The sequence below is a fragment of the Mobula birostris genome, chromosome 1 (genome assembly GCF_030028105.1).
Source record: "Mobula birostris isolate sMobBir1 chromosome 1, sMobBir1.hap1, whole genome shotgun sequence".
NCBI lineage: Eukaryota > Metazoa > Chordata > Chondrichthyes > Myliobatiformes > Myliobatidae > Mobula > Mobula birostris.
The window spans coordinates 187,286,960-187,314,452 of NC_092370.1; the positions used below are offsets into that span (position 1 = coordinate 187,286,960).

Sequence of the window (27,493 nt, forward strand, 5' to 3'; positions counted from 1 at the left end):
CCTGGCAGCTGTGTGGGTTTTGCTACAGGTACAGTACTCCAGCTTTTTCCCACATCTCAGTGCTGTGTGGTTAGGGTCAGTGAGATTGCGGGCATGCTGATGTTGGTGCCATGAGCATAGTAACACTTGCAGGCTGCACCAGCACAATTCTCAGGGATGCGTAGGCCGCTGGTGCAAAGCAGTGCATTTCACTGTATGTTTCAATGTGTGATGTACATGTGACAAATAAAGCTAATCTTATATCTCATCTTATGCTTGCTGGTGATGTGCACTACTGTTGATAATGGACTCTATATGCTCAAAGAGGACCATTCTAATTCCAGAGATTATGTCATGGGTTGCTGGCAGCACCATGATATTAGTTGAGAGTGTGTTACTGGGAATGTTGTTTAGAAATACTCAGACTCCAGGCTCAGTAATTGCCTCTTTCCTTCATAAAGGGGCTAGTTTAAACAGAATACTTCTGTGTGTACCACTGCAGTAATTAAATTAGATTAGATTATGAGGACACGCAGTCCTCTTTTATTGTCATTTAGTAATGCATGCATTAAGAAATGATACAATGTTCCTCCAGAATGATATCACAGAAACACAAGACAAACCAAGACTGAAAAACTGACAAAAACCACATAGTTATAATAGATAGTTACAACGGTGCAAAGCAATACCGTAATTTGATAAAGAACAGACCATGGGCACGGTAAAAAAAGTCTCAAAGTCTCTCGAAAGTCCCACTATCTCACGCAGACGGTAAAAGGAAGAAAAACTCTCTCTGCCATGAGCTTCCAGAGCCGCAAACTTGCCGACGCAGCACCCTGGAAGCACCCAACCACAGCCAACTCTTGAGTCCATCGGAAAACTTTGAGCATCCGACCAGCCCTCCGACACCGAGCACCGAGCACCATCTCTGCCGAGCGCTTTGACCCCGGCCCGGGCAATAGGCAAGGCTGAGGACTTGGGGCCTTCCCTCCAGAGATTCTTGATCGCACAGCAGCGGCAGCGAAGCGGGCATTTCAGAAGCTTCTCTAGATGTTCCTCCGTGCTTCTCACGTCTGTCTCCATCAAATCAGGATTGTTCACGGTACCTACATACTAATACGATATCATTTCGGAGCGGCCGCGCGTATTGCGTCACACCGCCATCTTCTCCTCCCCTCCCCCTTAGCAATGCAGGTTGGAAGATTTGAGGCCATTTAGAACAGAGAACATCAAGCAGTGCAGCACAGGAACAGATACTTTGGCCCACAATGTTGTGCCCAACCAAGTAAATTTGTCATCAAATGCCCAGCTAAATAAATCTCTTCTGCCAATAAAATGTTCATATCTTTCCATTTTCCTCACATCCATGTGTCTGTCTAAGCATCTTAAAAGCCCCTAAGGGATCTGCGTCTACCACCACTCCAGGCAGGGCATTCCAGACACCCATCATTCTCTGTGTAAAAACACGTGCCTCTCAAATCTCCTTTGAAATTACTTCCACACACCTTAAACGCATGTCCTCTTGTATTTCAACCCTGAGAGAAAGATGCTATCTATCTACTCTATCTATGCCGCTCATAATCTTATCAACCTCTGTCAGATATCCTCTCTGCCTCCGCTGCTTCACAGAAAGCAACCCAAGTTTGTTCAGCCTCTCATTATAGCACATGCTCTCTAATCTAGGCAGCATCCTAATAAACCTGTTCTGTATCCACTCCAAGGCCTTGACAACCGTCCTACATTTATCCCTATAGGGCATAGCAGTTAGCATAACATTACCACACTTGGGGCATTGGAGTTCAGAGTTCAATTCCAACACAGTCTGTAAGAAATTTGTACATTCTTCCCATGAGGGCATGATGTTTCCTCTGGGTGCTTCTGTTTCATCCCACATTCCAAAGACGTAGCAGTTAATACGTCATTGTAAGTTGTCCTGTGATTAGGCTAGGGTTAAATAGGTGGGCTGCTGGGAAGTCTGGCTTGGTGGGCTGGAAGGGTCTATTCCTGTATCTCTAAATACATAAATAAGTAAATATTAGGGAAACCAGAACTGTGCTCAATACTCCAGATGTGGCCTAACAAGAGTTTTGTATCATATGATCTTGTATCCCATCAGGACCTGAGGATTTATCTACCTTCATGCCATTTAAAAAACCTAACACTTCCTCCTCCCTTTCCTCAAAATACCTGAGTGTACCAATACATGCAGCAATGATCTACGCATCCTCCATGTCCTTCTCCTTGGTACATAATAATGAAAAATACTCATAAGGGCCTCACCCACACCCTCTGCATCGAAGCAAATGTTTCCCCCTTTATCCTAGAGGAAGTAGCCCAAGAAATAGTGGATGCATTAGTGATAATTTTTCAAAACTCTTTAGATTCTGGACTAGTTCCTGAGGATTGGAGGGTGGCTAATGTAACCCCACTTTTTAAAAAAGGAGGGAGGGAGAAACCGGGGAATTATAGACCGGTTAGCCTAACATCGGTGGTGGGGAAACTGCTAAAGTCAGTTATCAAAGATGTGATAACAGCACATTTGGAAAGCGGTGAAATCATCGGACAAAGTCAGCATGGATTTGTGAAAGGAAAATCATGTCTGACGAATCTCATAGAATTTTTTAAGTATGTAACTAGTAGAGTGGATAGGGGAGAACCAGTGGATGTGGTATATTTGGATTTTCAAAAGGCTTTTGACAAGGTCCCACACAGGAGATTAGTGTGCAAACTTAAAGCACACGGTATTGGGGGTAAGGTATTGATGTGGATAGAGAATTGGTTGGCAGACAGGAAGCAAAGAGTGGGAATAAACGGGACCTTTTCAGAATGGCAGGCAGTGACTAGTGGGGTACCGCAAGGCTCAGTGCTGGGACCCCAGTTGTTTACAATATATATTAGTGACTTGGATAAGGGAATTAAATGCAGCATCTCCAAGTTTGCGGATGACACGAAGCTGGGCGGCAGTGTTAGCTGTGAGGAGGATGCTAAGAGGATGCAGGGTGACTTGGATAGGTTAGGTGAGTGGGCAAATTCATGGCAGATGCAATTTAATGTGGATAAATGTGAAGTTATCCACTTTGGTGGCAAAAACAGGAAAACAGTTTATTATCTGAATGGTGGCTGATTAGGAAAAGGGGAGGTGCAACGAGACCTGGGTGTCATTATACACCAGTCATTGAAAGTGGGCATGCAGGTACAGCAGGCAGTGAAAAAGGCAAATGGTATGCTGGCATTTATAGCAAGAGGATTCGAGTACAGGAGCAGGGAGGTACTACTGCAGTTGTACAAGGCCTTGGTGAGACCACACCTGGAGTATTGTGTGCAGTTTTGGTCCCCTAATCTGAGGAAAGACATCCTTGCCATAGAGGGAGTACAAAGAAGGTTCACCAGATTGATTCCTGGGATGGCAGGACTTTCATATGATGAAAGACTGGATGAACTAGGCTTATACTCATTGGAATTTAGAAGATTGAGGGGGGATCTGATTGAAACATATAAAATCCTAAAAGGATTGGCCAGGCTAGATGCAGGAAGATTGTTCCCAATGTTGGGGAAGTCCAGAACGAGGGGTCACAGTTTGAGGATAAAGGGGAAGCCTTTTAGGACTGAGATTAGGAAAAACTTCTTCACACAGAGAGTGGTGAATCTGTGGAATTCTCTGCCACAGGGAACAGTTGAGGCCAGTTCATTGGCTATACTTAAAAGGGAGTTAGATATGGCCCTTGTGGCTAAAGGGATCAGGGGGTATGGAGAGAAGGCTGGTACAGGGTTCTGAGTTGGATGATCAGCCATGATCATACTGAATGGCGGTGCAGGCTCAAAGGGCCGAATGGCCTACTCCTGCACCTATTTTCTATATTTCTATGTAGAGTGGCCTTACCCTCTTCCTAGTTATCCTCTTGCTCTTGACAGATGTGTAGAATACTTTGTGATTCACTTTAATCCTTCATACCATAGACTTTTCACGGCCCCTCCTGGCTTTCCTAGTTTCCTTCTCAAGTTCTTTTCAGGCTTCTTTATAATCCTCCAGGGCTCTGTTTGATTCTACTTTTCACTTTTCTTCTTGACTAAAATCGTCACCTCTTTCAACATCCAAGTTTCTCTTACCTTGCCATCCTTGTCCTTCTTTTTCACCAGAACTTACCTGTGCTGTACTCTGTGTAGTTGGTCTTTAATCATCTTGGTTATGTTGGGTGTGGACTTGCCCTAACACAGTTGTTTCCATTTAACTCCCCAGTTTCTGCCTAATACTCTCATAATTTGCCCTGCCCCAATATAATACTCTCCCATGTAGGCCATGCTTATCCTTATCCTTATCTATACCTATCTTAAAACTTAAGAAGTTGTGGTTACTGTTCCCTTAACTGCTTACCACTAAAAGGTCATTCACCTGGCTAGTCTCATTACTCAAAACTAAGCCCAGTACAGCCCCTTGTCTTGTTGGACTATCTAAACATTGATATAACAAACCCTCCTGGATGCACAAAACAAAATATGCCTCATCTAATCCTGTTGCACCAAGGTCCCAGTTTATATTAGGAAAGTTGTATTCTCCCATGACAACAACCCCATCGTTTTTGCACCTTTCCTGATCTGCCTGCATTTTTGTTCCACAATGTCCTGATGGCTATTGAGGGATCTGTAGAGTAATACCATCAGCGTGATTGCACCCTTCCTATTTTTGAATCCTACCCATATTGACTGAGTGGACAAGCCTTCCATTCTGTCCTTTCTGATTACAGCTGTGATATTGTCCTTGATAGATGGTGCAACAACCACCCCTTCCCTTACTTCCCAGAACATCTTTTTTAAAGCATCAAAACCCTAGGACATTAAGCACCCATTCCTGTCACTCTCTCAACCAAGTGGTAGTGTTGGTCACAACATCATAGTTCCATATACTGACCTATGTTTTAAGTTCACTGCCTTTACCCATAATACTTTTAGCATTAAAATACACACACCAAATTATCCAGCCCTGATATCTAACTTCCACTGCATCCCTCTAATTTCTCGCCTGGTATTCTGGTTCCCATCCTCCTGCCATATTAGTTTAAAGCTTCCCACATAACACGAGTAAAGTTTCTGGCCAGGATATTGGTTCCCCTGCAGATTAGGTGCAACTTCTCCCTCTTGTACAGGTCGCCCTGCCCCAGAAGAAGCTCCAGTGATCTAAGACCCTGGAACCCTGCTCCCTGCTCCAAAACCTCAGCTACTCATTCAGCTATACTATCATCCTATTCCTACCCTGAGTAGCATGTGACATCAGGAGTAATCCAGAGATTATTATGCTGGAGGTCCTGCTCTTCAGCCTCTTTCCTAACTCCCAATACTCACTGCACAGGTCCTCTTCCCCGTTTTTATCTATGTCATTGGAACCAATGTGCACCAATACCTCTGGGTGCTCATCTTCCTCTTGAGAATATTCTGTTGCTGCCCTGAGACAACCTGGACCCTAGCACCTAAGAGGCAACATATCATACTGGCAGCTCTTTCATGGCCACAGGATCTCCTGCCCATCCCCATAACTATTGAGGCTCCTATCACTGGTGCTGTGCCTGACTTTACCCTTCCCTGCCAGCCACCATGCCACTGATCTGGCTGCTGATGTTGTGCACTGATACTGTAAGTCAGTCCCCAGTCGTACCCAAAGGGGTATACTTGCTGCTGAGGGGAATAGCCATGGTGAACCCTGCACTCTTGATGTGACCATCTCAGTAAAAGCTTCTGGGGCTGGACAGGAGGTTGGACAAAGATTACAATGATCCATTTTAGAATTTTTAAACCAAATCAGATTTAGACTCAGCAGGTCAACTGTCCCAGCTGTTGTGCTGCTGGCAGAGCCGGAGCATCCTGAACAGAGCTCTAGCTCCCTAAATGGAATGGTCATTGGTGTTACAAGTTGTTTTAAAGAGGTGCTTATCTTACTGAGTATCAACATGTGGGGCTTTTATTATCAATAAGATTGGGAACTTCTAAGCTACACGATGAGAGAATAGAAGATGTGATCAGAAAATATTGAAGGGGAGCAGGAAGAGGAGAGGAAGTATAAAAGCAACCTACACATCCCCAATCATTGAGTTGTTGAGATTCATCGCATTATACTCTCAATAACTGTGATGCCACGTCTGAAAGCAGACGCTGTGAGAGAAGGCAGCAAGGTAAAACAATATCGTGCAACGTACAGAAAATGCTGGCAGAACTCAGCATGTCAGGTACTACCTGTGGAAATGAATAAACAGTCAATGTTTTGAGCTGAGATCCTTCGTCGGGACAATGCAGAATTAAGTGTAAAAGTGACAGGAGCGGTAGCGTAGGTAAACAGTAAAGTCCAAAATCCTAACAATGCAGATTGTGAGATCCAGAGTCCATCTTATTGTGTAAGTTGCCTGTTGAAGAGCCTGATAGCAGTTGCCCTCGAGCCTGGAGATATCTGCTGTCAGACCTTTATATCCTTTACCCGATGAGAGCGGGGAGAAGAGTGAGTGTGAGGTTTGAGTGCCGATTCTGCCTTTGGGAGAGGGGGAAAGAGTGAGTGTGAAGTCTGCGTGCTGGTGCTGCCTTTAAAGTTAACTTCAAAATATGTGTACAATGTCAGGGTCTGTGCCAATTCCCGAGTGTTAATTCTTCATCTTCAACCTCTACCTATTTTGCTATTGGCCTGAGTATCGTTCTTGGTTATCTGAAAAGAAAATTAGGACGGTGAGGAAGTTATGGAATAAGACATGAAATCAGGAGTTGATTCAATAAGTCATCATCAATGCCTTAATGATTTCAGGATTACTAGTGTACATACATTGTGATAGCCACACCCATATTGATGAATGGTGTCTCCTCCACAGAGGCCACATATGTGCATCTGCTCCCCCATACGTTAGCTGTTGTGCCACTTAATACTGCAAGAGTAAGGGAAATGCATTAGCAAATATTGCAAATTGTGGATGTTGTGATAGAACAACCTCCCATCCTTCACATTTATGGCATTATTATCATTGAGAGCCCACTATCAATGATCTGGAAGTCACCACTGACAAGAAACTCAACTGGACAGATACGATGGCTATCTCTTAAGTGACTTATCTCCCAACATTCCTACTGCTTAGCACAATCTACAAGTCATCTCAGGAGTGTGATGGAATACTTTCTGGGTGAACGCAGCCCCAACATCTCCAAAGAAATTCAGTACTATCCAGTACAAAGCAGACTAGTGGATTTTTGCACCCCATTAATCACCCTAGATATTAACTCCCTCCATCATCAGTGCACAGGGACTGTGTGAATACTATTTACGAAATGCACTGCAATTTCTCACCCAGGCAACTCTGACAATACCTCCCTAACAAGAAAGACAAGAGCAGCAAATACCGGTGAATACCACCATCTGCAGGTTACATACAAGTTATAAACCATGCTGATTTGGAAGTACTTTGGGAGTCTAAATTCTAGAATATTATCCCCAATGTAAAGGAACACCAGCACCTTCTGTAGGATAGTTAGGAATAAGAAGTACATGATAGCCTAACTGCTGCACCCAGATCTCAAAATGAATAATACATTTTAAATTTGGCAGCATGTGTAATGTTATAACTTCCACTCCATATTATAATAGTGGTCCTCTTTCCCTCTTTAAGAGTTGTAGGCTGATTCAGAACAAGTTTTAACTTATGAGCAACGCACAAGTGAATCCACACTGAAAAGATACAGCTGCAGTACGATTGAGGTGTTGATATCATGACTTCAGTGAACTCACTGAATGGGTCTTGGTGAATCATCCTTTATGATTGCCACGCTTTTTTTCATGAGCTCTGGTATTTAACCTCATTAGGTATCCCATGTGTTGCCTTCTTTAAATGTCACGCACATCTGCTGTGGAATCTGGCCTGCAGTATATTTTTGCTCATTTCTGTAACATCTGAGCCCTGAGCAAAATTTAAAAACTGCTCACTTTACATTTCAACCATCTAAGTATAACAATAGCTCGATTGCTGGTGGATCAGTTTTATGTCAGGTACATCAGCAGAAAAGTGCAGTCTGTCTGGTTTCAGGTCAAGGCTTGAATATGACCAGATGGTAAGCAATCCCTACGTACTTATCTGGCTGAATAAAAACTTTAGTTCAGCCTTAAATCTTTGTTACACAGATTTGTTACCCTTTGTTAGACCTTTTGCCATTTATACTCTGGTGCTTAATAAGTATATACATTCTCAATCTTTTGTGTTGTCCCTGTCTTTAATTTCTCAGTTGACTAACTATAGTGGCCTTTACATTTTCTGTAGGCATAGCCATTCTGTTTGTATTTGAGCTGGAGCACATATAGGGACAGATTATGTACTTCTTTTAATCACAGATCAATCACACTACATCTACCATGCTTCAATTCACTAACCTTGCTATCTGGTGCAAGTGCAAAGTTAATTGACAATTACAAATTGCATGGTAGCTAATCATTATTTCATTGCCAAGCTTACGAAAGGTAAACACGAGATTGGAAAAGTTGTATTAAATTGGAGATTGTAGGCGAAAGAAATTATTCTGTGTAAATTTGCAGTCTTATTCACTGCTCAAAAAGAAATATGTTCACAAAATAGCATTAGTATTTATCAGATAGATGTCTTCCAATTGCTAACTAAATGCTGGCTCAAGATACTGTTATGAACAATGTCAGTCATAAAAACATGAAAATATTTGAATAACACTTACATCATTTGATTCATTTATTTTCAATAAAGCATTAATAGGGTGCATTTCCTAAACAAATAAGCAATAGAAATGTATTTAACTTATTTGATGAGCTATTTCTATGTTGTTTGTTGCAGAAGCACAACTCCTGACAATTACATTTTAGGAAGACTCCTTTACTTGGCCACACTTTATTCCAAACATAAACCAGATTTATTCATCAGGATCTATTTCTTGAACATTTTTGCATGAATAAATTTACATAATCAAGCTTGATCTTGACAGATGCTATCAAAAATAATGTTACCTGAGGGCCATTATTGTTTTACATCAATGACATTCTAATAACGGATGCAATTAGTTGTCCTACAAGGATTTGGGCTTCAGAATGTGAGTGCTATAATAGTGGAAAAGTAATTTTACAATATTGTTTTATTTATTTTATACCTTTGTTGTCAACATTTTCCATCACTTCATCACTACATTATGATGCTTGAGGGCAATCAGAGGCTTTCCTTCAATTTTCTATTCCTCTGTGCATCTTCAAACAATATGTAAAGTTCAAGTGCTCACATCAAGGAAGGTATGTTATATAAATATAAGTTTTGTTGGGGTGAAAGATTTTATATATAAAATATGCATAGCAAAATCATGAACATATTTGTAAAACAAAATGTAGATTTCCAATTTGCTTTATATGGTATTCAAAGACCATCTTTCACATAAGCAGAGGTGGAAATACTAATTTCCTCTTCCCCCTTCCTGTCCCTAAAATTTTCTTCTTTATTGAAGCAGTGGGATAATTTTCTTCTTACTGTTGGAGTATTATCATATCTGATATATTTCAACAGTTTGAGGCATAAATTGATCCACAGGTTTTTAAAATAAGTATAGCGTCCATTAAAGTTAAGATTTAAGAATTATTGACTGCTATTTTCTTTATAAACATCTGCTTGCATAATTCATTTGTGTGTAAGCATTTGAACGTTCCAGTCCAGTGGCAATAGTTAAAAGACCCATTAACTGTCTGAAGCTTTCATTAGCTCACCAACAGCTGTCATGTTATAATCGGAGATATTTTGATGTCTGTATGAGGGCTTGGCATGGTGGCATTATTCCGTACAATGGGCAATTTTTAAAATAGCTTTATGACTGGAGTTAATTCAAACAATTGACAGGTATGTAAGGTTACCTGCAAACCCATAATTGAAACTGTAATCCATTCTAATACCTTAGGCTACTTGTTTCAGAATTAAGCTACACGTATCATACTGCATGCAGCACTTACAATGTCATTCATTGGCTCAAAGAATACTCTTGACCAAAGCTGCTGCAGTTATTTTATGCTGTCTTTTTTCAAATATGTGGCAGCTTCTCCAGAGCATGACAGGGATCTCTGTGAATGTCTCGCTTTCTGATAAACTGGTAGTATTTTGCTGAGACATTGAAGGCCTCTGCAGGTTTTTCTACCTTTTATGGAAAGGTGCTGGTGCAACATGAAGGTGATGCCACAATGCACCTAAAACATTGTTCAGCTATGGCTCTGACTTTGACCCTAGGAGGAAAATGCATTCTGAGTTTGACATTTAAAAATGGCCTTAAGACATATACTTTCACACATGTGGCATGAAATAAGATTATCATGGGTAAATGCTTACACAAGCGTTTTACTTAATGCCTCATATCAAAGAGTTCCTTTTACTAGTTTACACCTGCCTTTGTAACTGAGTCTCAACTTAATCTTATTTAATGCACTGATATACATTTTTCAGTCATTATGTTGGCTATATTGTATATCAAGAGCACTCCTGAAAATTCCTAAAAATTGATAATTCTGATTTCTTATGTACATCTACTCATTATTCACTCTGAGGAGGCTGAAATTGTGTGCTGAACTATGAATTATAAAAAAAACTTATTCTTTTGTGTGTTGGCTTACATTAAATTGAGATTTTTTTTATTCTGGGTATTGTGTTGGTTGGTTCTTGATGTCAGTTTATATTTAGCTACTTGTTTATATTAAGGTTTTTCAACCACTTGTGATGATTTTTGCCACGAGCACTCTTGCAGCAGTGCATACAAAAGTATTCATTACTAAAATTACTTCAGAAGTATCCTTGGACAATTCTGTGTGGAATTTTAATTTTGATTTATTTTGTTGAAATATTAATTTTTTAAGCTAAGGTTTGTCGTAGAGCATGACCGCACAGAAGCAGTCCCTTTGACACACTGGGCCAATGCCAAACTGCTAATCTGCCTAGTCCCATACCCCACTTATCCATTACTTATTCAAACTTTTCTTTAATGTTATGATCAAACCCGCATCGGCACTCTCCTGGTAGCCCAGTCCACACTTGCTCCACCCTCCGAGTGAAGAAGTTCTCCCTCAAGTTCTCCTTAAATATTTCACCTTCCACCCTTAACCTATAGCCTCTAGTTGTAGTCTCACCCATCCTCAGGGGGAAAAGCCTGGTTGCATTTACCCGATCTATACCCCTCATAATTTAGTTTCCCTTTTCAAATCTCCACTCATTCTCCTACGCACTAGTAAATAAAGTCCTAACCCATTCAACTTATCCCTATAACTCAGTTCCCGAATTCCAGCAACTTTCTTATAAAATTTCTCTGTACTTTTTCAACCTTATGGATATTTTTGCTGTAGGTAAGTGAACAGAACTGCACATAATACTCCAAATTTGGCTCAATCAACTTCTTATATAACTTCAACATAACTTCCTAACTCCTGTACTTAATACTCTGTTTTCTTTATGGGCCTTATGTACGTGTGCTGCCACTTCCAAGGAATTATGGATCTGTATTCTCAGATCCTTCTGTAGTGTACTCCTCAGTGCTCAACCATTCACTGGTTTGTCCTACCAAAGTGCAACACCTCACAATTGTCTGCATTAAATTCTATCCACCATTTTCCAGCCCATTTTTCCAGTTGATCATTTTGCAAGCTTTGCTAGCCTTCCTCATTATCCACTACTTTCCCATTTTGGTGACATCCACGCATTTGCTGATCCAGTTCACCACACTATCATCCAAATAATTAACATAGATGACAAACAACAATGAACCTAGCACTGATTCCTGCAGCACACCACTAGCCACAGGGCTCTAGGCTTCGCCTGCTAAGCCAATGTTGAATCCAATGTACTACTTCATTCCGAATACCAAGTGTATGAGTCTACTGGGCCAGCCTGCTATGTGGGCCTTTATCAAAGGCTTTGATCAAGTACATGTAGACAGCATCCACAGTCTTTCCTTCATCAACTTTCCTGGTAATCTCATCAATTAGAAGTTACATAAAATTTACAGGATCAGTAGAAGTCTATAATATTGTCATCTAGTTTGCACAAAGACTGAACTTAATAAAATGCAATTTTTAGCTGTTCCATTTTCTCTTCACAAGTTAATCATGATGAGTCCTTTGTACAATATCTTTTTCTTGTATACTCAGTCCGTAGTTATTTTTCTGATCAGACTCTTCACAATAGCAGGGAATAATGGTCCTCCAAAAGCTGCACAAGTATGTTCAATCGATTTTGTAGAGCCTCTTAGAACTGACTCTACATGGCACTCGACTTGAAGCACATAGCTCAAGAAAATACATATTGATGATCTCACTTCACTGAATGGCTATTTTGTGGTACATACATATATTCTCACTGAATCAAGTTGTCTTTGAAATATAGTCCAGTTAGCTTGTGTTTTTCAAATATTCCATAAGAAATAATTCTATAGTTAACATTTCTGTTTCCCTTAAGAGGCTAAAGTCATAGATTGTGGACAGAAGTATGACCCAGTCTGCAGAAATAAAGGCAACAAATACCAGTCAAAATGAGGATGTAATGGTAGATTACCCATCTTAGCTTATTACAATGCTTCATATACCCCATAATGTGTACCTCCAGGTGACCCCTTGTATACACAGGCCCTCAGATATGCAGATAGTCGCATTTACACTTAATGCCTTTCTTATACAGTATAAGCATTAAAATTCATCTATCTGGAGAAGCTGTATACTTTGATAATAAGTGAACCTTTGAACCTCTGAAACTCCTTCCCACCTGATGCTGTTTGTAAGCACTTGAACATGTATACATGAATGTATACACATGAAGATCCACAAGGTCATTTGATTAGATGGGAAGCTGTAATGTAATTGAGCAATATTTTGTCCTAATCATAAATGTCTCACACTTTGTAAATTAAAATTCTGATTATTATTAAACCCAAATCTCATACCCACACAAGACTTTTGAGCTAGTTTAACTCTTCTGGTCAACGTTCCCAATTATCTGTCAACATACACACACACACACACACACACACACACACACACACACACACACACACACCTGACCACACGCACACCCCACCGCACCGCACACACCACCACGCGCGCACACACCCCACCACACGCACTCACTCACACCACCTCCACACGCACTCACACACACACCACCGCACCACACTCACGCACATACCACACCACACACACACACCACCACACACACCCCACCACAGGCACATGCACACACACCACCACCATACACACGCACACACACCCTGCCCTACGTGCACACACACACACCCCACCACACAACACAGACACGCACCCCACCACACGTGCACACACACACACACCACCACCAACACGCACACCCCACCATACGCGCACACACACACACTACCACCAACACACACACCCCACCACACACACACACACACACACACACACACACACCACCACCACCAACACACACACCACCACTACCAACACACACACCTCACCACACGCGCACACACACACGCCACCACCAACACACGCACACATGCACCCCACCACACGTGCGCACACACCCCACTGCACGCATATGCATACATACACACACACACACACACACACACACACACACACACTTTTCCCTTTTTCTCTATCTTGTCTCTTGGGACCAATGGAAAATAAGCCGCTCCAATTCTTTACTGTTTGGTGTCAGTTAATCACGATATTTGGGTCAAAATCATGGAGCCAACTACCGGACAGCTGAGTGCCAGCATCCTCATGTCTGTGCTTACACAGACCTTAAACCCCTGGCTTATTGATGTATAGTTGTCCTTTACATCTCAATGACTTCAGTATTGAAAAGGACTGAACCTATCTTTGAACCCACATAACATTAGAACCCTAACATAAGAAAAACCCATTTCCACTTACTATGTCTAGAAAAAAAAGGTTAGTAAACCCAATACAATAATTTCAGGTTAAGTGTCAAGATGAGGCTTGTTTGAGTGGACACACTGGTATTCATGTAGTATTGCTACAAGTGTTGAGATTTAGTGAAAAGCTTTTGTTCATATACCTTCCAGTCAGGTCGTGGCATAAGTATGATGCAGGTAAACACGTCAAGTGCAGAAGCCATGATAAAGTAGAATAGGAGATCAAGAATTTAAATGCAATGGTCCCCTGCTCTTATTCCAAACATGTCAGAAAGTGCTTCCAATAATATCTTTCAAACCATATCAAAAGCAGAATATTTGGTTATTTTACTCAGCTATCGATCGTGGAATATTGCAGTGCATTTGTCATAATAATACAATACCAATTCCAAAAGTATCCCTTTGGTTGCAAAATATTTATGTCATAAGAACCCTAAACATAAAAAAACAACTCATGGCAAGAAATAAGGCACCTCTAAATGCCTGCTGGACTTCTTCAGCTTTAAATAATTAGCTGTTTCTTTCTGTTTGCATAAAAACTGGTTTGTCTTGGGGCTGGTCATTTTTGCCTACCTTTCTGGGTTCTTTTTTCTTTCATTGGTATACTGTGGCCTGCTGGGAATTCCCAATAGACTAGACAGCATCATGTAGATTTTGCAGTATTAGCTCCTAAACAGCTACACACACAAAATGCTGGAGGAACTCAGCAGGTCAGACAGCATCTACAGAAGAGAGTACTATCAATGTTTTGGGCCGAGACATCCATTGTTTATTCTTTTCGATTGCTGCCTGACCTGCTGAGTTCCTCCAGCGTTTTTATATATGTTGCCCTAGATCTCCAGCATCTGCAGAATCTCGTGTTTCTAAACAGCTGCGTTATTTCACCTAATCACAGAAATTTCCTTTGTTCCACCATTGCCCTCCCTTGCCTTATCTGCTACTTAGACTAACTTTATTTCTTTTTCAAGCAACACACATCAAAGTTGCTGGTGAACGCAGCAGGCCAGGCAGCATCTCTAGGAAGAGGTACAGTCGAAGTTTCAGGCCGAGACCCTTCGTCAGGACTAACTGAAGGAAAAGTTAGTAAGAGATTTGAAAGTGGGAGGGGGAGGGAGAGATCCAAAATGATAGGAGAAGACAGGAGGGGGAGGGATGGAGCCAAGAGCTGGACAGGTGATTGGCAAAGGGGATATGAGAGGATCATGGGGCAGGAGGCCCAGGGAAAAGGAAAAGGCGGGGGGGGAACCCAGAGGATGGGCAAGGGGTATAGTCAGAGGGACAGAGGGAGAAAAAGGAGAGTGAGAGAAAGAATGTGTGTATAAAAATAAATAACGGATGGGGTACGAAGGGGAGTTGGGGCATTAGCGGAAGTTTGAGAAGTCAATGTTCATGCCATCAGGTTCGAGGCTACCCAGACGGAATATAAGGTGTTGTTCCTCCAACCTGAGTGTGGCTTCATCTTTACAGTAGAGGAGGCCGTGGATAGACATGTCAGAATGGGAATGGGATGTGGAATTAAAATGTGTGGCCACAGGGAGCTTTCTCTGGCAGACAGAGCGTAGGTGTTCAGCAGAGCGGTCTCCCAGTCTGCGTCGGGTCTCGCCAATATATAGAAGGCCACATCGGGAGCACCGGACGCAGTATATCACCCCAGCCGACTCACAGGTGAAGTGTCGCCTCACCTGGAAGGACTGTTTGGGGCCCTGAATGGTGGTAAGGGAGGAAGTGTAAGGGCATGTGTAGCACTTGTTCCGCTTACAAGGATAAGTGCCAGGAGGGAGATCAGTGGGGAGGGATGGGGGAGAACGAATGGACAAGGGAGTCGCGTAGGGAGCGATCCCTGCGGAAAGCAGAGAGATGGGGGGAGGGAAAGATGTGCTTAGTGGTGGGATCCTGTTGGAGGTGGCAGAAGTTACGGAGAATAATATGTTGGACCCGGAGGCTGGTGGGGTGGTAGGTGAGGACCAGGGGAACCCTATTCCTAGTGGGGTGGCGGGAGGATGGAGTGAGAGCAGATGTGCGTGAAATGGGGGAGTTGTGTTTGAGAGCAGAGTTGATGGTGGAGGAAGGGAAGCCTCTTTCTTTAAAAAAGGAGGACATCTCCCTCGTCCTGGAATGAAAAGCCTCATCCTGAGAGCAGATGCGGTGGAGATGGAGGAATTGCGAGAAGGGGATGGCATTTTTGCAAGAGACAGGGTGAGAAGAGGAATAGTCCAGATAGCTGTGAGAGTCAGTAGGCTTATAGTAGACATCAGTAGATAAGCTGTCTCCAGAGACAGAGACAGAAAGATCTAGAAAGAGGAGGGAGGTGTCGGAAATGGAAAAGGTAAACTTGAGGGCAGGGTGAAAGTTGGAGGCTTGGCTCCATCCCAACCCCTCCTGTCTTCTCCTATCATTTTGGATCTCCCCCTACCCCTCCCACTTTCAAACCTCTTATTAACTCTTCCTTCAGTTAGTCCTGACGAAGGGTCTCGGCCTGAAACGCCGACTGTACCTCTTCCTAGAGATGCTGCCTGGCCTGCTGCGTTCACCAGCAACTTTGATGTGTGTTGCTTGAATTTCCAGCATCTGCAGAATTCCTGTTGTTTTTCTTTTTCTCCATTTTGATGAAGCTTCTTCAATCTGAGCAGTTAACTGTTTCCCTTTCCACAGACGCCACATGAAGTGCTCAATTTTGCAGTATTTTCTGTTTTTGTTTTTATAAATGTATGCTCTTCCTTAATTTCCCTCATCACCTCCTCAGATAGCCAATTGAGGCTCATCAAGATTACAAATGTTAAAATCTCCGTTCACTTCACAGTGAAATGTGGCTATAGTGAACAACACAGAAAAAAACCTTTCCCCAAATGCAACAATGTGGAAAGATATGAATCTGCATCATGACCATGGTGAACTCAATATCATCTATGAAGAATGGATGATTGCATTTGCAAAAGAGTATAAAAATATGATCGCAAACACGAGGAAATCTGCAGATGCTGGGATTTCAAGCAACACACATAAAAGTTGCTGGGAACGCATAAGGCCAGGCAGCATGCTGCCTAGCCTGCTGCATTCATCAGCAACTTTTATAAAAATATGATGTTATTTTCTCCCTAGGGTTTTTGAGTATATCTTCCTGTGAATCCATAAACCAATTGGGTTGGATTATGTACAATCTCATCTGCTATCCATATGTGCTGCTTTACACTTAGCCCTCAACTGCACAGACATATAGTGGCAGTGTGGAATCAATTGTACTGGAAGTCTCCACTTTCACAAAACAGAGAAGCTGAGGATGACAACCTAGATACAGGTGATCTATCTTGAGTTCCTGCCCCAGACACTCTATATCATAATTACAAGTTTGGATTAGCATACCCTCTACCAACCTAAAGCAGCTATTCAGTTTTCAGATGCCTGCCAGGCAGCAAAGCCAGCAACAGCATAACTGGGATTAAGTTTCTAACTGTTACCCATCCGGCATCATGAAGCAACTAATCCACAATTAGCCAGCCATTGGCCAACCTGAAACTGCCCATAGACAGTTCATACAGCTGCAAGTGACCAGCCAGTTTTGAACCCACAGCCAGGTTAGAGCTAGTGGTCTAAGCATGTCCCTTCTCTAAGAGCTACACCTACATATGGGAAGACTTGCCTGCTCCCCTGAACAATGTTTGTGATCAATAAGCTAATCAATACAAAACTTATCAATAAGCTTCAAGACCTTGGCTTCAAAACCATCTGGTGCAATTGGATCCTTGATTTCCTCACTTGCAAATCCCTGTCAGTTCAGATGGACAACAATACCTCCTCCACAATCTCCATCAGCACAGGTGCACCCCAAGGCTGTGTGCTTAGACCACTGCTCTACATGCTTTATACTTACGGCTGTGTGTCGAAGCGCAGCTCCAATTGGCATATTCAAGTTTTCTGACAACACTACTGTCATAGACCAAATCAAAGGTGGTTACAAACCCGCATATTGGAGGGAGATTGAGAATCTGGCTGAATGGTGGCATAACCACAACCTCTCACCCAACGGCAGCAAAACCAAAGAGCTGATTACTGACCAGATCAGAGGTCCATGAGCCAGTCCTCACCGGGGGATCAAAGACAGAAAGGGTCAGCAACTTTAAATTCTTTGGTGTTATCTTTTCAGAGGATCTGTCTTGGGCCCAGTAAGTGCAGTTATAAAGAAAGCACAACAATGCCTCTACTTCCTTACAAGTTTGCAAAGCTCAGCATGACATCTAAAACTCTGACAATCTTCTATTGATGTGTGGTGGAGAGTATATTGACTGGCTGCATCATAGCCTGGTATGAAAACACCCGTGTCCCTGAATGGAAAATCCTGCAAAAAGTAGTGGATTTGGCCCATCCATCACAGGTAAATCCCTTCCCACCATTGAGTACATCTGCATGGAGCATTGTCACAGGAAGGCAGCAGTAGGGTTAGGGTTAACCCTAACCCTAACCCACACCACCCAGGTCATGCTTGCTTCTCACTGCTGCCTTAAGGAAGAAGGTACAGGTGCTTCGAGACTCACACTGCCAGGTTTAGGAACGGTTATTACCTCTCAACCATCAGCTACCTAAACCAGAGGGGATAACTTCACTCAACTTCACTTACCCCATCACTGAACTGTTCCCACAAACTATGGACTCACTTTCAAGGACTCTTCACCTCATGTTCACAATATTTATTTCTCATTTATTTATTATTATTATTATTATTGTATTTTTATGTTTCTCTGCTCAAACTGGTAAAACTTGAGGAACATGCGTAACGAAGCACACTCATTTTTCAATTGCTGGGAACTTTTGGACTATTCTAATGGAGTTTAGTATTGTGGCTTTCTGGAGATTTACATAAATATTGCTGTGTAGGCCTAATTGTTTAATGCTATTGTGTAGTGACTTTGGGATGATGCCAGTTGCAGATATTACATTGGGACAATGTATACCCTCTTCATGTTCCAAAGTCTTTCAATGTCCTCTTTTAATTCAGCATTTTTCTGGTGTTTTTCACTTACTGATTTCTGCATGGTATGTGTGTTTGGAATGATGATATCTTTGAAGTAAGTTGTTCTGGCTTGTTTATCCTGTAATATTAAGACCAGAAGGCCAAAAGATATAGGAGCATTTAGCCCTTTGAGTCTGCTCCGCCATTTCATCATGGTTGATCTAATTTTCCTCTCAGCCCCAATCTCCTGCCTTCTCTCTGTATCCCTTCATGCCCTGACCAATCAAGAATCTATCAACACACACAAAATGCTGGAAGGACTCAGAAGGCCAGGCAGCATCCATGGATAAAAGTACAGTTGACGTTTCAGGCCAAGACGTCAACTATACTATTTTCCAAAGATGTTGCCTGGCCTGCTGAGTTTCTCCAGTATTTTGTGTGTGTTGCTTGGATTTCCGGTAGCTGCGGATTCTCTCTTGTTTAAGAAATCCATCAACCACTGCCTGAAATATCCATAAAGATGGCCTCTACAGCCACCTGTAACAATGAATTCCACAGATTCACCAGTCACTGGCTAAAGACATTCCTCCTCATGTCCATCTAAAAGGACATCCCTCTATTCTGAGGCTGTGTCCTCTAGTCCTAGACTCTCTCACCATAAGAAACATTCTCTCCACATCCACTCTATCAAGGCCTTTCAACATTCAATAAGTTCCAAATAGGTTACCCTCATTTTCAATTCTTGAATCATTTTTGAGAACTTCCTTAGAACCCACTCCAGTGTCAGCACATCACTTCTTGTATAGGGGGCCCAAAGCTGCTCACAATACGCCAAGTCAGGCCTCACCAGTGCTTTATAAAGCCTCAACAATACATCTTTGATTTTATCTTCTAATCCACTTGAAATGAATGCTAGCATTGCATTTACCTTCCTTACCACAGACTCAACCTGCGAATTACCCTTTAGGGAATCCTGCACAAGGACTCCCAAATCCTTTTGCACCTCATATTTTTGAATTTTCTCTCCATTTAAAAAATAGTCAACCCTTTTATTTCTTCTTCCAAAGTGCATGACCATTCAATTCCCAACACTGTATTCCATCTGCCACTTTTTTGCCCATTCTCCTAATGTGTATAAATCCTTCTGTGGCTTCTCTACTTCCTCAAAACTACCTGCCCCTGATTTTATATCGGAACAGTTATTATGGATTGTCCTCTCTATAATAACAGATCGGTCATAATATAATTTGTGGAACTCTGACTATAGTACTGGATCGGGCATGTGTTTATGGCAAGGTATGGTTTCTTTTATAAGTTTGTATTTTAAAGCAAGATATTGCTGAATGATATTTGCCATTTGATTGTGTCTATGTAAGTAATCAGATTGAGTTAAACTGCTGCAGGATCCTGTAATATGTTAGATTGTTTCTAGTTTCTCTTGGCTTTTTTTGCATTTATCATCTTGAATTTATTGGTCTTTTATTATGCACTTTCAGTCATTTTTTTTTTGTGTTAACCACCTGGTCCTGTATTGCCACAAGGAACCTTCTATTTCTGGGAAGGGGTCTCCAACAATGAGCCAGGTGTTTGACACGTCCTTGTTAACATCTAGTCTGCTCATATGATGGGGATGTCTTCCATGGAGGTTCATGCTCTTCCATTGGTTAACTTTTTCTTTTACAGTGAAGATTTCTTCATTTTTCTAGGTTGTGGTTTTGTTTAAGTTAATGTTGTATACTTCTCATCAGATAGCATATGCTCTCGTGGCATGCTGAATCCTGTTTTCATTGATGGACATATATCCTGAAAGATTTTATCTGACTGTTGTGTAAATTTTTTATGTCTGTATCCGTCTTCCACCTTTTGTCCTAGGCAGTGTTAATCTAAGCACATTAGAGTATACATACTGCAGTGTTTTCTAAAATTTGTCTTCTCAGTTCTTATTCTTCTTTGCAAGTTATTATGTCAAAAGAATATGATAATATAGGTTTAGCGAAAATGTTAATTGCCTTTGTTATATTTTTACTATCGAGCTCCATTTGGCAGATTTTCTTAAGCCTTGAAGTAAATTCTGTCAAAAGTTTTCCCTTGATTGTACTATGGTATTTGTTTGCCTGTTGATATCCATCCATCAGTTGTATCCTGCTGCTGTGTTTCATATTCTATTAGTTCTATTGCATCTTTCTTTATGTTTAATGTTGTGGATTTATCTAGTCCAGTGTTCCTGTTTATATCTTTAGAAGACAGTTCTACTATTTGAATTAATTATTGCAGCTTTACTGATGAAAGAGCGTTTAATTTCAAATCATCCATGTATGGAAAGTGTGTCAAGGTATAATTTGTTTGGTTGTTTCTGATTAGAAACAACATTTTTGTCTGATTCAGTATATTAGTGAGTGAGTTTAAAGTTAGACAAAACCATAGCATGCTTAGAGATTTGCCCTCGAAAATGCTTGGTTTATTTTGATAACGCTGGTTGTTCTTTCTTGGTTGTTAATATATAGGTTGAATATAGTATGCCAATGCATCATCAGATGTTGTGCAAATTTCATAAGTATTGGGTGTAGTTTATACATATTAATTACTTTCTATTAACCATGAATGTGGCACAGAATCAAATGCTTTTTGGTAGTCAATATAACAACATGAAGGATTTCTGTTTTTCTGCCAGGTTTGATGTAGAATTACAGAATCTATTGTCAATTGTCCTTTATATCCTTTAATAACCTTTCAGCATCCTTCTCTTTTTCTGTAAGTATATTGTGGTTATCTAAGTGGGTGGTGATTAATTATTATCATTATCAGTGTTTCTTTTTTCATTTTGTATTTGCAGTTTGTTACCTTCTGCACACTGGCTGCCCATCCTTTTGGTGCGGTCTTTCATTGATTCTATAATGGTTATTCAGTTTATTGAGTATACCCACAAGAAAATGGGTCTGAGGGTTGTATATGGTGACATATATGTACTTTGTTAATAAATTTAATTTGAACTTTGAATTTTGTGCTCTCCCTGGGCCACCAAAGCCAGACCAATGTTCCAAGGAATGGAGTCCTAACATAATCAATCTTTCTGTCTAACTCAAGTTCTCCATCCAGGCAACATCCTTGTAAATGTTCTCTGTACTCTTTCAAACGTATCTACATCTTTCCGGTGGTTAGGTGACCAAAACTGTACACAATACTCCAAATTAGGCCTCACCAACTCTTATCCAATTTCAGCATAACATCCCATCTCTTGTAATCAATACTTTGATTTGTGAAGGCCAATATGCCAAAAGTTTTCTTTATGACTTTATCTACCTGTGATGCCACTTTCAATGAATTATGGACCTGAATTCCCAGACCGCTTTGTTCTACTGCACTGCTCAGTGCCCTACAGTTCATTATGTAAGACCTACCCATTTTGGTCCTACCGAAGTGCAACACCTCACATATGTCCACATTAAATTCCACCTGCCCTTTTTTAGCCCATTTTTCCAGCTCTTCCAAATCCCGCTGCAAGGTCTGATAGTCTTCCTCACTGTTCACTACACACCCAATCTTGGTGTCATCCATGAATCTGCTAATCAAGTTAACCACATTATCATCCAGGTCGTTGATATAGATATCAAACAACAACAGACCCAACTCCGAAACCCCAGGCTCTCCACTATTCACAGGCCTCCACAGAGAGGAAATCATCTACTACCACTGTCTGGCTTCTCCCACAGAGCCAATATCTATTGCAATTTACTACTTCATCTTGAATGCCGAGAAATTGAACCTTCTTGACCAATGCAGGACCTTATCAAATACCTTGATAAGGTCCACGTAGACAACATCCACTGCCTTGCCTTCATTAACTTTCCTGATAACTTCCTTGAAGAACTCTATAAGATTGGTTGGACATGATCTACTACACACAAAGCTATGCTTACTATCCCTAATTAGTCCATGTCTATACGAATACTCATATATTCAGTCCCTTAGAATACCTTCCAATAACTTTCCCACTACTGATGTCAGGCTCACCACCTATAATTTCCTGGTTTGTTTTTAGAGCATTTAATAACAATTTAGGTAAATTTGCCTTTCAGTGTGGGAATTTCAGAGACAATCTATGTTTGTTACAGGACTCTGATAGAGGGATAGATTGGGATTTAAAGGCCTTTTGATTTTCCCATTGATCTTTGATTCAACTGTAAAACACAGATATGATCTATAGTTAAATGCTCTGTTTTCAGAAGCACCAAGTGATACTTCCTCTTGAATGTTCTCATTGATTGTTAGCAAGACCTTAATAAGTACAAATGTCAAAGTTGCTGGTGAACACAGCAAGCCAGGCAGCATCTCTAGGAAGAGGTACAGTCGATGATTCGGGCCGAGACCCTTCATCAGGACTAATTGAAAGAAGAGCTAGTGAGAGATTTGAAAGTGAGAGGGGGAGGGGGAGATCCAAAATGATAGGAGAAGACAGGAGGGGGAGGGATGGAGCCAAGACTGGACAGTTGATTGGCAAAAGGGATATGAGAGGATCATGGGTCAGGAGGCCCAGGGAGAAAGAAAAGCGGGGGGGGGGGGGGAGGAAAACCAGAGGATGGGCAAGGGGTATAGTAAGAGGGACAGAGGGAGAAAAAGGAGAGAGAGAGAAAGAATGTGTGTATATAAATAAATAACGGATGGGGTACAAGGGGGAGGTGGGGCATTAGCGGAAGTTAGAGAAGTCAATGTTGATGCCATCAGGTTGGAGGCTACCCAGACGGAATGTAAGGTGTTGTTCCTCCAACCTGAGTGTGGCTTCATCTTTACAGTAGAGGAGGCCGTGGATAGACATATCAGAATGGGAATGGGACGTGGAATTAAAATGTGTGGCCACTAGGAGATCCTGCTTTCTCTGGCGGACAGAGCGTAGGTGTTCAGCAAAATGATCTCCCAGTCTGCATCGGGTCTCGCCAATATATAGAAGGCCACATCGGGAGCACCGGACGCAGTATATCACCCCAGCCGACTTATAGGTGAAGTGTCGTCTCACCTGGAAGGACTGTCTGGGACCCTGAATGATGGTGAGGGAAGAAGTGTAAGGGCATGTGTAGCACTTGTTCCGCTTACAAGGATAAGTGCCAGGAGGGAGATCAGTGGGGAGGGATCGGGGGGACGAATGGACAAGGGAGTTGCCTAGGGAGTGATCCCCGCGGAAAGCGGGGGGGGGGGGGGGGGGGGGGAGGAAAGATGTGCTTAGTCCAGAGAAAGACATAAGGTAAATCGATTGCAGCCAGATTTAGAAAGATTACCATGTTAAAGTGAATCAAATTTCCCTATGCCTTGATCGTTGAACACCAATAATCTGGTAGACCATTAGTATTTACACATCCTTGCGATATTATTTTGTTTTAGGTCATTCATGTAACAGGACGGTTAAGATTGCGAGTTTCTCATTCCCATGGACGTGTACTGCCCACTCAAATCATTGGTCTAGTCGTTGTGGCTCATGCTTTGCCTCCTCCAACAATAAATGAAGTTCGGATTGACTGCCAGATGTTTGTCACCAGAGTAAATATGGACCTAAGTATAGTTTACTGTGAAAACCGGTAAGCAGTTTTTCCCTCTACTTTATATTCCTGTTCTTTTTTTTAAATGAAGATCTGTGGAGATTTCCGTCTGTCACTTTTTTTTCCTAATCATAATTCTTGACACTGCTGGCAGCTCACAATGAGTGACAGTCTCAACTGCTCAACAGATCTCCGTGACTCTCCACCCCACTCGAATTCTACAAGAATGTTATGAACAACAAACCTTCCTACACGCCTGAGTACACACAGACATGTGGCAAGCAACGGAGGACCCACGAATCTGTTAGCTTATATTTATTTTATACTTGGTTACATTCACCATCACAGTTCTCTGTTGGTTTTGTCCATTTTTGCAATTTCAAGTGTTTTTAGTTACCATCGAATGTGTCAATCAAAATATGATGTAATCAGAGTGCAAAAGAACTGCAGATGCGATACGGTTTGAAATAGAAACCGAGAAACGCTGGAAATAGCGTATCTGCAGCATTTGTCAACATTAGATTGACAAATTTATCAACATTAGATTGTTGTAAATAAATATTTTTACTATAATGTGCTTTCAAGTTGTTTCAATTTACTCTTTCAAGGATCTGTACTTTTAATGTTGTTTCATTTCTGCTTCAAAACTGCAGTATTAGTGACTACATGGACCTAACTCCAGTAGATATCGTGGGTAAAAGATGCTATTACTTCATTCATGCTGAGGACGTGGAAGGGATCAGGCATAGTCACTTGGATTGTGAGTATACGATTAATTCTATAAAAACTCTGCAAAATGAGCTTCCTAAAATAATTTTCCTGAGAAGACAATTGTGTTAAGTGTGAAGTATTCTTTCAAGAATATTAATAAGAAATAACCCAAAGATGTCTCAGCAGGAATAAGTTCACGCTTATAGATGTTTGTAAGGAAATGCTCTACAGTATTTTGGGGCCAGACTTTAATAACAGCTGTGTATGAATATGTTTTGATGTCTATCTGAAGTTGATAATCAGATTCCAGTATTTTGTGCAGAGAAAGGTTAATTAGAATTTAGTCCCAAGACACAATGCTGTAGCTCCTGAACCTATTTGTCCTGTGATAATAAAGGGGAGGGAGTGGGATGCAAAATTCCAAGCACAAGATAATGGAAGAATATGGAAGAGATTCCATATTTACTTTAGATCAGGTCACTCATCAGCCATCCTGAATAATGAAAGGTCCAAAGTCCAGAGAGTGTAAAATAAATCCTTCATATGTTTATGTCCAATTAGTAACAAATGTTTTCAATTTTGAACTGAGATATTTTACTGGATCCCAAATGTGCTTCAACAATAAAGAAAAATTAAATTATTGGTAGTGATATCAAAATACCAGTGTGATGACTCATTCTGATAGTGCTTTGACGCTTTCTGCTACACAGGGTTAGATCTAGGGGTTCTTTTTCCAATTACACACCTGGTGTGTACTCACTGGACACAAATGCAATAAGAGAAGAAAATTTAAAGAAAAATGCAAAAGAACTCCCTATTTCCTTACATGTTTGATTATCCTATGATAGTTTTGCAATCACCGAGGATCAGGCTACCCTCGTCCATTCCCCATGATGGAATAGTGCACAAACTCAGTGTTATTTATAAAAACTGGTGAGGATGATTTGTAATTTGGTGCTTCTGCCAAATTAAGGGCATGTAGGGAATACTGTTGTAATGTTTTTTTTAATTGAAGAAAAATCAGATGCATAAACTTAAAAAAGAACCAAAAATTATCAGTGTTAACATGTTCAACTAATAAGCACCTTCCAAGCATTTCAGATCATTAAAGCTTTTGAATGATGAATTATTTTTCTCTGTTATTCTTATGATTGCTCATATTTGTAGCAATAATTAATGCTATATCTGGGTGCAGTGTTATTAATGTACACATGCATTTTAATCACCATTTCTATTCATGTCTGCCACAGTGTTGGGTAACCAGTTCTCAGGGGATGGAAGCACAAATATAGACAAATACAACATACCCTCTTGAACAGCTGCTGTTTACCAACATAGACTGACATTGGCCAACGGCCAATAACATTAGAGATTGATGTTACAATATGTCATCATTTAGAGAATCCTATATGTATTGATTCACAGAAGTTATTAAAATGCTTCTTCAGAACTCAGGATTCTTTGTGCTACCGACCAGGATTCATTCATTGTGTAACACATTTGTGATTAATATTTGGAGGATGCTGATGGCATCTCTAACCATTTTCCATCTGACAGAAGTTTGATTTGAAATGCCGATATTTCAACCACAGAAATTTAAGTGTTTTTTTTCTTGTAGTTCGTAATTTTGTCAGTTATCAAATCAGGAAGGAGTGTTATGGAATTGGATGCATTAACAATGAGAAAGGCATTCCTTCTCCCACAAAAGTACACCAATCTCCCTTGCACACTGCTCTGCTTTGGGTAATTTATAGCATTCATGTGGATGTTGTCAGAAATGGGTAAAATGCATCAACTACTCAAGAACTATGAGAAGCAAAGTTGGAGAACTACTTGAAAATATTTGCAATTCATGTCAGGACTCTGCCAGTACACCAGGTAGAAGAATCATAAGTTGTAAATAAATGGCTGAGAAATTTTCTGACAAATAATGTATGCATTGGAGCCTCAATTATCGACAGCACTGGAAACTAACCAAAGATCAGGGATCCTCAAATTTAATAGGCAACTATTGATTTAAATGTGCTATATAATTCCATTTGTAGACCCTGGTATTTACTAGCACTTGTCACCTATATTGCCCTGCTCCTGCCAGCTAAAGAGGTGATTGCTAGAAACTACCAGTACTCACCTTCAATGTTCTGAGGGCACTTTTCTGAGTTTCATACACTGCATGCCTCATAAACACACCCTTGGTAACTGCAGTGTGTTGCATTCAATACATGCCAAACATTCATTTTAAAGTCAGTGAAGGTGAGCTGATGCTCTCTTTAACACTTAATTCTATAGCTGGGGATATGGGAGCATTTTTGGTTTCCTGTTTTGGATGAGACGGCTGTTACAGAGAGAGCGAGCCAACTTATGGTACATAATAATTGATCTTGTTGATAAAAGCAGAACTAAATGTTCTGCAAATGTACTGATT

At 41.1% G+C, this 27,493-nt stretch overlaps 1 protein-coding gene across 6 annotated transcripts in view; it reads left to right on the forward strand.

Moving 5' to 3' along the window:
• Window positions 1-27,493, forward strand: part of npas3 (neuronal PAS domain protein 3) — a 1,076,641-nt gene that overhangs the window by 1,022,648 nt on the left and 26,500 nt on the right. For all 6 annotated transcript variants that reach the window (XM_072267408.1, XM_072267391.1, XM_072267401.1 and 3 more), the window contains 2 exons: window positions 24,203-24,396; window positions 25,011-25,117. In XM_072267408.1, coding sequence (XP_072123509.1) covers window positions 24,203-24,396; window positions 25,011-25,117 — 301 coding nt within the window. The remainder of the gene's footprint in view (window positions 1-24,202; window positions 24,397-25,010; window positions 25,118-27,493) is intronic.